Source organism: Pleuronectes platessa, chromosome 20 (assembly GCF_947347685.1).
Source record: "Pleuronectes platessa chromosome 20, fPlePla1.1, whole genome shotgun sequence".
Taxonomy (NCBI): domain Eukaryota; kingdom Metazoa; phylum Chordata; class Actinopteri; order Pleuronectiformes; family Pleuronectidae; genus Pleuronectes; species Pleuronectes platessa.
The window spans coordinates 11,160,693-11,172,341 of record NC_070645.1 but is presented as its reverse complement, the minus strand read 5'-3'; the positions used below and the strand labels follow the sequence as shown (position 1 = coordinate 11,172,341).

The following is an 11,649-nucleotide window of genomic DNA, read 5'->3' as shown; positions in this document are numbered from 1 at the left end:
AAATGCCATATTAATGGCGTGGCATTAAAGTTCATCAACTCTGTAACTTCAGTGTTCAAGGTGCTATCTAACTCACACTACATGTGTGTATTAACAGCCCCCCCTTGAAGATATTCACATGGTTTTAAGGCCGTGTGGCCGTGGCGTCAAAGTTTGATTACACGCCATCAAACACGAGCTTCTGTATCTAAGACATATTTGGTCCAGTCAAGTCCAAACGTGAGACAAGACTCGCGACCTGATGACATCTACAAAGACATCATGACTTAAAACCACAGCGCCACCTGCTCGCTACAGGAAGTGAAGCGTTTATCTTGCCGCAGTGCGCAAAACGCATGCAACGCAGAGACGTGCGCTTGGTCATCGATCGCTCTCTCCACCGACCGCAACAGGCTTCAACGTGCAGGTGCTCGGGCCCGCCAGTGCTACGACGTAGCCCTAGTTCATATATGATTTTTTTCTTACTGCAGAACAGAAGAAATTAATTCCAAAAAAACATTTAAATACTTGAGTTAGATTTGTTTTGTTTTCTGTTATTTTACATTTTTCACTGCAGTACAGACCAGAGTTTAATACTTGCATGTCCCCATGTTGCTAACTAGCTCCAGTGGATTGAGGGGACGAACCTCAGGTATCACATTTCATCATTTAAATCAGCTCTTACGTTTCACTGCTCAAAAGGGCATGAGGTAAACAAGCCTGTAGATTGAACCGGGAGTGTGTGTTTGTGCTTATCGAGTGTTTTATGGTGTGGATTGGGCTGACACAGCGCTGTGTAGTGTTTGTCCCACACTACAGCTTTTCTTAGGTGTCCTCCGGGGACGGGTCGGCTTGGTCCTCCGAGCGAGTCTCAACGGAGCAGACAGGAAGGGAAAGACAAACTAAACAGACAAATTCAGAGGAAGTTTTGTCTTTTTCTTTTAATCAAACCCAAAATGAGTAAATTTAGCATCACTTTGGGACCGAGGCAGATTAAGACGTGTTGGGACTTTGAATAAACAAGCCTGCAGTCCTCTTCAGTGTCCCTGATTTAATAAAAGACATGATAATTATACAATGCCCTGAGCAAGCTATAGAAAAAACAATCCTTCTACATATGTTCCGAAGATATTACAAAAACACTCTGATGCTTTGTATGGAAAAAATAACTCAGATCACATAAAAGTCACAGACGAGTTTTGATAAATTAAGGAACAAAGAAGTAGATCTGACTTATTTTTTAAAATAAAGTCATGTAATGACATATTGAATTAATAGGCCTAAGACTACCCTCTAAGACTACATACATTTTTTTCAGGTGACGACATTTGCCAAATGCACCTGATTTAGATCTAGTCTTAATTTGATTGTTGTGCAGGTAAGTGTTTGTATAGAACATGAAAATCTATACATGCACTGATTGTCTCACCAAATCCCGAAGCTGAGCACGTAACAAAGCCCTGATTGCACGGAATGTGGGTGGTGAGGATATTTGGCAAAAGTTGTAAACACCCCAGTTACAGATGTTAAGTTGAACGAGTCGAACGGGGCCTCGCGAAGGTTGCCTTCACCTTCATGTACAGGCGTCTGCGTTCATCAGTTGCTGGCGAATTGGAGCCGCGTTGACAAACGAGCTTAATTTACCCTCGCTGAAGTAAGATTAATTGGAGGTGTCGAGGTATGAAGCAGCAAATGACAACACGCCTTCGGAATAATGACAAGACGTGGGGAGGGAGTGCACGCGGGAAGAAGTTCACACGCTTACTTAAATGCATTACGAGGGTGCCATCAGAACGTGAGACAGTTAGCTGCTCGCCCTGACACAATCTCACAAATAAACAACATGGGGGGGAGAAGGGGAGGTTAAAACAAGAGCCGCGTATTTCCCAAAAGGAGGCTGCTCGGCCCACTTGTAAATTCAATCAACTGAGGAGCATGAGAAAGTGGCTGGCATTGAGGAAAAACAATTTGGGAGCAAAAGAGTCTCTCTCTCTCCCCCTCTCTCTCTCTCTCTCTCTCTCTCTCTCTCTCTCTCTCTCTCTCTCTCTCTCTCTCTCATGCAAAACAGCAAATTGGGGCACCGTGTGTGTGTGAGTGTTTGAAGTGATTACTTAACAAAGAAACAAAGTGTTCAATACTTCAATCAAGGTGGAAGCAGAACAAGGAAAAGAACGGTTTTGAGAGAGAACAGAAAGTGAAGGGAAGCACTGGGAGAGGAGTGATAGAAGTGGTGGGAGACGTTAGAGCAGGAGATCAGCGTGGGTCTGCCTGTGTGTGTAGTTTTTTGAATATGCAAGTCGTTGCACAGACATATGTCCACCTTAAGATTCAGGCAAAGAGAAATACTGGGAATGAGAAGCAACAACCAGTCTATTCGGAGTGAGGAGTCTGAGTTATTTGTTGTGCTACACTACACCTGTACAAATAGCTACCTGGCTTTGACGTTCAAAGGGGAGTAAATCAAATGAAATCAAGAAGGGCACTAGAGGCCCACCAGTCCCCTTGTGAAACCACATTTTTTAACCCAATGTCCAGATATTTATTTGGATCTGCACCAAATTGCACACGTTCATAGATATCATTCTTCTCAACATGCTGATTTCTTTCCTCAACATTGTGGAATTATGCAAAAATCCTGGATTCCCGCTAATATTTAATAGGTTCTTTCCTGAACCCCGACTGCATACTTCCACCAAGTTTTGTGCTAATCCGTACAGTTAGTTTTTGGTCTGATTCTGGTAAATAACAAGTAGACAGAGTGTCAGACAGACACACAAATAAACAAGCACTCGGTGGAGATAAAAAGTAGACAGAATAAAAACATTGCAGAGTGGGAATTCAACTCCGAAGTGAAGGCTATGTGCTCTCACTAGTCCTGTGTGTTTGTGATACACTCACAGGTCGGAGTAGATGTGCCAGGCTCGTCCCCTGTATGATCAACACGGGCAGCTGTGTCATGGACAGAGCGTGGTGGAGCGTCTCGACAGATGCCATGGTCTGGTCAAATCTGCCCGCCAGACCGCCCAGGGTCACTATAGCATCCACCTGGAGAGACAAGCAGAGTTTAATAAGTAACAGAAAGAAATGTCACGGCTTGATGTAGTGGGTTTGTTTTTCTGGCAGCATTCTGCCGAGGTGACAGGGGAAGACACTTTCTTTTTTCAGCTCGTGGAAAAAGGGATTTAGCTGGCTGCAGGAGGAGGAGGAATGAGAGAGAAATAAAAGTGACATTTTTTCTGCTGCAGTTGCACTCAAATAATCCACATTTTGAGACACGATTTCACTGATTGCATGATGGAAACCATTATTTCGGGGGAACATCAATCCTGTGTCAGAACATATTACGGATTTATAAATGGAAGGATAGTGAAAAAGATGGAGAAAGTCAGACTACCTGGTTATGGCTATCTGAATTTAACATGTTTTGTTGAGAATCACAATACAAATCTTTACGGCATTACTCAAGATAAAACAGAAAATGCGAGAAATGGCTACAGACCAAAATCTCCAATAAATCGAATACTGGATAGAAGAGCATTGACTGAATACGTCTTTGAGAAATTTGGATAAGGTGAATTATTTGCATGAAAGAATCATCTAGTGTGCGAAGGCCTTAAGACTGGGGACGTTCTTTATTAAGACAAAAAAAAATGACGATTGATCCATTTAACAAGTATCTTTGTTAATGCTCTGTGCTACGAGGTCCACTGTGGCCCATAAACCACTAAAACCACACCAGTTAGCCACACCATTTCAGTTGGTGGTTTCCTTTGTTACAGAACCATGAACACAGGCAATTGTTGTTTATTATCAGTCAATCCAACATGCTGTTAACCCTACTGGTGCCCTTTGATATTCTCAAGAAGAAACTAATCTGCAGATGAAAATCTATAGTGTTTTATCGAACATAGTGCTGGAGTGAAACATGGATATTGGTAACGTGGTTTTCCATCTTCACCTGGAAGTAATTAAGTTCAGTGCCGCAAACAGGCTGAGGAATTATCAAGAGATGGACAAATGACAAAAGCCTTTGTCTTATTGTCGAAAAATACCACCAACCGTTTATAAGGAAACAATAACAAACAAGCACCATAAGAAATCCCATTTGGGCCATTAGGGCTGTGAACAAAGTGCTAATAGAAAGAAATGCAATGGAATGACGCGCATACATAATTAGTGACCAAACAGTGAATTCAGGCCGCTACACTGAGGGTTAACAGCAGCTTCTTAAATTAAGAAGTGAACGTGTTAACAGCGAATAAGTGGATTTGCTAAAAGAACTAATAGAATTCCCTGCAACCTCAGGAGCCCAAAAAGGTTTCTTTTCATAAACTTCGAGCCAGCAGTTTACCCAAGTATAATATTTACAACTCTCAGCAGTTACATCCTTATACGAAGTCCCCCGAGCAGTCAGGCACCGCTGCTGACAGCTTTAAAAACCCAGCAGAGTCTAAAGGGCAGAGGCGCTGTCACAGGCTGACAGCCGACAGTCACGGCGGCACGGAAGATCAACTAAATGCTCCCCGCCACACTCGCTGCACTTCGCTGTTTCCACTTGATCCATTCACTGTACACAAATAAAGAGGAGGTCGGAGGTAAAATTATTTTCTATTGCATTTGCTGATGTTTAAGATGGCCTGAGCCGCAGCTTATAACATCGGGGGGGGGGGGGGGGGGGGAAGCAGCCAATTATGAGTATTTTACTTCTCTGGTTAAAAATGAAAACTCAATACTTTTTCCACTGTACTGATCAGTCCCATCATACTGACTACATTAATTTGCTACAGTAACAGATGTGTGACTATTTTCTAATCTTGCATATACTGTAAGGGATATGCATACATTTTAAACTACAGCCCGAGAACGCATTGCTTTTAAAAGCATCTTACAAACTGGATTGTGATGTAACTCGCATCCTGCCTCAGGAGAAGAAGTTAAAGCAAAACCAAGAGGTTTGAGGTTATTTCAACATCTGGCTCACACCCCCATATGCAGAGGCATCGCCGACACTGTAAACAGTGAAAAGTAGTAAACAAACTCCCCTCTGAGAGAGAGAGAGAGAGAGAGAGAGAGAGAGAGAGAGAGAGAGAGACACGCTGCTGTAATAAAAAAGAAAATGATAAAAAAGTGAAACTCACTGCATCTATCTACATGCACAAGTTGCTCAAAACAGGTTTAAACAAACATTAATATTTCCAATCTGAACCAGGTCTTGCAGGATGGTGTAATTCTTTTGGGGGGTTTTCACATCTGAAAGTCCGGACCACGGTTTGTGTCTTTGTCACATTGTTTACATGTGATCTTTTTTGTTATAGTTCACATTGTGATTTAAGCTTCTCTGCTGTTTGCGTGTCAATTCAGCAGGTAAAGAGTTTTTCTGTTTCAATGAAGAAAATGGATAACCCTGGTTATTTTGTTGATTTCTTTGCCACTGTAACATTGTTATGGTTTTAGATGACATCGAATCTTACAAGCTGCTTCCTGCTTCTTTTTTTCCTACTATTGTTAAATGCTGTCTCGACTTCCTGCCATTGGTTCATAAGTCTTAACTATCCACTTTCCAATTTCCACTGTGACCGAGACCACCTCTTTTGGTCGAGGCATCCTTCATACCTGTTATGTTGGTTTGGACTGCACTAAAAAATCTGAAGGTGCGGATTTAGCCAAGAAGATGTGAAAGCCCCTCCAGCATTAACAGAAATCGAATAATAAGACATTCTTTCTCAGCACATTAATGTGTGTACGTTGTACTCTGCCTAAAGTCCATTTAAATGGGTGAAAAAAACGTCTTTAATTACTTAAAAAAACAGATTTATCCTTTAATTTCGAGCTCTTATCTACACTAGACATAGCTCCTTTGTCCATCCATCAAACAATCCTACAAATGAATCTCTGATATCTGTCCCGCTTTCCCCCCAAAAAATGTTTTTTTACAGACGAGAGGAAAGATAAAGGATTGGGGGTTGGGGGTCAAATCACGGCAAGTCACCAAAACCAGGCAGAAAAAGCTCTGAGAAAGGAAAGAATGCTGAGAGAGTAAAAGAAGCAATGACTACAGACAACTGGGATGTATCAAGTTCCGATGAAACACTCGCTCGATCAATCTTCCGCTCTCCATCAAAACTTCTGTTGTGTCTGCTACGCATATCAAAGTCTATACAACTGCTTGAACTTTTATTTGTTCCTTTTTCACGTCTGTTTACTTAAAGAAGAAAAAAAAAGCATGGCCAGGACAATGTCGGGACCGAATGGAGGGAATTTAACGTGTTCTGTCTCCCGATTGGCTGCACTGGGTGGGGTGGGGGCGGCGGGGGGGACCAGAGTGAGCAATATTCACTTGGAGATCAACACAAAAACACGACTGTTTTCTCTTTTCTTTGGGCACGATGAACAGAGAAGCAGATAAAGAGAGAGGAGGATTAAAACAGTAGCGCTGCTTGTGCCTGCAGCAGTGAAGCAAAGAGAGAGGCTAACGAGGACAGAACACACTCATACCGCTGGGAGAGTGGGTACACACTTGCAGTACAGTGCATGCACACATTTCAACAAGTACATACTCAAACATATGTAAACGTGCGGGAACTGTATGCACACAAACACACGCTGAGACGTAAACATGCAAACATACTATACATCTACAAATATACAGTGCAATATATGTATGCACACACACACACATACACACACACACACACACACACACACACACACACACACACACACACACACACACACACACACACACACACACACACACACACACACACACACACACACACACACACACACACACACACACTTCAATCCTCTCATACCATACTTTCGTCCTAGCAAAATGCTCAGTGTACTGCATTCTGTCCCTCTGTTATTATTTCATTTAATTCCTTTAAACAGGCAATAGAAATAATTGAAGTTGGGCCAGCATGATGTTAAATAATTAGGTTAAGTCGTGCTACCAGCCCATTGTACTACACAGGCTCTCCTCATTGTTGATGTCAAGCACATCTAATGCATTTGCCGAAAACAATAGGGGCAATTCCTGAGACTCCAAAGGGTGCAGGTCTCTTGGAAAGAGGCAAATATGGTTGCCTGTACAAATGAACCAGTTTCAGTCATTAGGAATCTGGCCACGTTCGTGCCATGGTTTTGTAACAGAGGTGTCAAGTTCACGATGAAATGTCCTGCTGTCCTTGCTGTGATTTTTGGTGTGATTGACAATAAGATTTGACATTCCACTAAAGGCAGAGGAATTTTGCTCAAGAGTAACATAGAAGCGACCTGCATTGTGCTGACAGGCTGAACGCCAATCAATAGGCTCTGAGGGCATCCGGATAGAGATGGACTTTGTCAATAATATACTGTAATGCATGAGTATGAGATAGGGGGCAAACTCTGTTGTACAGTTATAGATACCTGCTGCTTGCTTCAATTGGGGAGATAAGTGACCGCATAAATCATGGGTGGGTACAGCTACTTCAATCCACAAGAAGTCCACTTCTTTCCTGCAGACCTTATTTTTTGGGGACCATTGTATTAAGGGTCCTCAGGGCCACAACTAGCTCGGTTTCTTAGTCTTTATACTCAGTGTTTAATATTAAAATGGCCCTTGACCAGTGGGATTGACCACAAACTGAACCACTCCAGTCCTAAAAACCCAGCGCCTCTAAAGTGTCCAAAGACACATCGAAATAAATTAACCGAATAGGATGTGTGGACCTTTTTTAATCAACGAGAGAAGTCTTTCAAAACGAACTAATATTAAGCTAGTGTGATCTAGGACTTGCTAGAATTGTCCTTTCGATCAACTGCCACCCGTTGCCTCATATGGAGGCTAAATTCCTCTTTATCACTTGACAATTAACCTTGTGATCACATATTATGAATATCTACTGATCACTCCTTAAAAAATGTAAACAAAAAAATGCTGTTTCTCCTTCAGGGCTTTTGGAAATAATGATTTCTTATCATACAGTTAAACAACAATGGAGACAACAACTCAAGAGTTAATTAACCTGGACCCCAAGACAGGGTTTAATTTGATTTCCACTGCAGAAAGAGAAACAACTGTTGCTCCATGCATGTGCTACTTTCTATGAATAGATAGACGAAGCAAGTCGGCTCCTTACTCATCAAAAAACGTGCAAGTCTGCGTTACATGTTAGATCCCAAATTGTGGGACACTTGGCCTTTCTGTATAATTTAGAAGCCCCTAAAGGGACATATTTTTCTAATACTTTTCTTACTAACTTTGAAATTCTTTCTATTAGTACAAATCTGGATTAAGGCAAATCCTTCAAAATGGAAGAATTGGTAAGCTCTATTCAAAGGCTTTCTTCAGGCGTTTTGATTCAGAGCGTCAATCTCACTTTTATTAAAACCCAGCAAGGAGCCCACAAAGTCTGCTTCCTATCAACCTTTTTCACATTTAAAAGCAGCTGGTAAAATACCAGCAAGCATGCCGTGCAGACACTGTTTCGGTGAACATTATTTCAGAGGATCAGTCGAGCATCACAGAGAGTTATCTTTCTTTTTCTAATAAACGTCAGCTCCTAAATATTATTTATAACATATTCCCCTTAAGCGCTAAAGAGGTAGTTATACTCATTAGCTGGAAAACGCATTCAAAAGGGTGGAAAGGGGATCTTTATGTGCTGCATTGAAAATATATTCTCCTCTTTTTAGCCGGGAGATTCCAATGGTTACAAATTCATGTTTAGCCCCGACTTATTTATCCATTTATGTGCTAGCATCTTTCTCGTACCAATATTTTTTAGTCAGTTGACAGCTTGATTTCATCCTTTATATGGAGGAGCTGCACTCCACACATAAATGAGACTTTTATTCAGAGAAGTATGCCAAAGGGGGGACCAAGCTCTTCCAAATGTATGTCTAAAAGATTAATATTGGCTACACCATCCAGGCAAAAGCTGGTGTGCTGGTGTATGGAGGCTGACTCTTTTTCATTTTAAACTTTTCCTCCCAAGAAGATGATAAATGTGAACGCACAGTCTCCAGTTGACCCTAACACACATGTTTTGGTCTTAAACTGATATGTTTCTGAAATTATCTCTCAAATCATTGGCCTGGAGGTATACCTGGTGTAGGGATAGTTATTTCTATTTGTGGAGTGCCCGACCCGGCGGAGAGATTCACATCGAGGTAACTAAACATTATTGCTTTCAGTTCTCTCCATCCTCCTCCATCCAGCAGGATATTACTTGTTTGGCGGACCCGTCCACATCGCCGATAGAGGACGAGTGACAAAGACAGGATGTTACTATTTTTTTACTTCAGATTTCTTTCTCTCTAGCCTATTTAATTGTGATCTATTTATTCATCTTTTATTTTTATTATACAGTTGTTACAACTGTCGTTATTTTTATTTTTTTATTATTTTGTCCCCTTAGATTAAAATGTCTTTTGCATTGTTAATGGTTGAGGTTAAGTTGGGAGAGAAGCGAGAGGAAATTAGAGGGACAATGATTTTCTTTCGTCGTAACTGTATGCTTTTGTTTACTTAATGTACCCCCTAATAAAAAACAAGTATAAAAAACGTTTTATACTATATGCATATTCACAAAGTTTTGAAAGGAGCAAATGCTGCAAAGAAAAGAGGAAATTAACACTAACAGGCCACACAAACTGATCGCCGGGCTACAATCACTTGCAGGGACACAGGCAGACAAACACCGGTTCAGAGGCTAGGTAAATATTAGCCAGGCTGAGGGGAAACAAAGGTCCATGGAAGGAAAGGACAAAAGTATCTTCTCTTAGAGCCTGACACCAGCAAACTGAGTGACAGGTATGGCAACACTCGTGCAAACATGATTACAAGCATGTTTGTGTGTCTGTAAGCGTCTTCTCCGTGGTTTTCCATCAGCTTCGAGCTGTGAAGTGATTGGGGCACTCGGCAGTGATTGGAGCGGCACCCAGCACGCTACTTAAAAGTCCTAATAATGCAGAAAATAGAGACGGAAAAGAGATAGACAGACAAAAACGATTTCCTCTGATTTCCCATGACGCTACTCAACTTGACAATGGCTGTTGTTCAAATGATTGAAATTGGAAAAATACAGTTAATTATATATCTGTGATGTGGATTCTGGAAGTGGAAACTGAGTCAATATCGGGATCTGATCGCTGTGTGTGTCTGGCTCTGCAGCAGCTGACTGGGTTCCTGGCTTTGCTCTGGCTGGCAGCTCATTCTGGCATTTTAGAGATCAGGCTATTAGGAAAAATGCTTTACACTAAAGATAGCAACAAAAATCAAGTATTACATTTAAAGACACAATTACAGAATGAGTTTTGCGTGTGGGTGTACACGTTACTAATTGTATTCCTGTGATATTACACTTACTTCTTCAGGAAAAGTTGATTTCCTAGCAACACACTGTTTGATATGCACACACCCACACACATTCACACTTGAGATCTGCCCGCAGTCAACCGCAGTACAACACAATTGACCTATGAGCAGCTCATCCTAAGTAGCTCAGGACGAGAATCCTTTGGAGGCCGAGGGAGAGGAGAGCTTTGCTTATTAATTATACCCAATGTTAAATGTGCTTCTACTTATTTTACTGGTGGTAACTTTTTCAAAACTAATTTTGCGACATTCATATGATCAGTAGCAACCGCACTAAAGGATTAGTCAAGATTTTGGACTGATATGATATCAAGTATGCTGTTTATGAGCTGGAGTCAGAACTATTGGCAAGCCCAGTTTCTTTGCTTTTGTTCTACATTGAGTTGAAGATCAAGACATGAATGAAGTTATTAATTCATTATTTCATCTTTTATTTCCTGTGATTTACATCTACATGTGTTAAACACCTCAAAAAATGGCACCTGGTTTGCATATTTCGAGGGAGGAAAAATACTGAAACTTGTGACTGACAGATGTTTGCCCAGATGTTGCCTTTTAGATTGACTGTTTAATCATTCAACTGAAAATGTTATCTTTGTTTTCGTCTTTGGTTTCATCTGTGAAGAAAGAATCTGTTGCAGGAAGGACAAAGCGACATAAAGAGCAGGGAGCTCAGTGTTCGGAGAAAAGCAGGCCATTTGGAATCAGAGAAAAAGAAGAAATCGATCAGAGCCATTACACAAACATTGGACACAGCCAAAACGACAATTTGGAATGTCCAGAAAGAGAAAGAAACTCCTGCGGTACTGAGAGAACAGACATTGAGCGGGTCAGTTTAGGACAACAACAACAGCTGTTGACATAAACATTGTGAGAGCTGTGAAGAAAAAAAGAAAAAAAACAATAGTCAGTGACATCACCATCAATCTCTACAGGGGTGAAGGTAGAACACTCCAAAGTTCGAAGACGACTCTTGGAGCAGAAGTGAAGACGCCACGATATGCAAACATCTCAGAAGAGTCAGAATCACGAGGCCTGATTGAAATTTGCATTTGAAAGCAACAAGACGAGCCGAAAAAAGTTCCGGACTGACAGATCAAACGAAGATTAACCGCAGAGGAGATGGGCTCATGAGCCAAATCATACGAGCTCACGTTGGAGGTGGTGTCATGGTTTGGGCTTGGATGTCTGCTGCTGGAACAGGAGCCCTAATCTTTATTGATGATGTAATGTAAGATGGCAGTGGCAGAATGAATCCGGAGCTCTGCAGAAACACTTTATCTGCCAGTATCAAAGGGAATTGG

The 11,649-nt window shown here is 41.4% G+C and overlaps 1 protein-coding gene across 1 annotated transcript in view; it reads right to left on the bottom strand.

The window, feature by feature from the left end:
• tpk1 (thiamin pyrophosphokinase 1) overlaps positions 1 to 11,649 on the bottom strand; it is a 67,608-nt gene that overhangs the window by 23,370 nt on the left and 32,589 nt on the right. Inside the window, exon 7 of the mRNA XM_053412699.1 lies at positions 2,878 to 3,024. Within this exon, the coding sequence (XP_053268674.1) occupies positions 2,878 to 3,024 (147 nt within the window). The remainder of the gene's footprint in view (positions 1 to 2,877; positions 3,025 to 11,649) is intronic.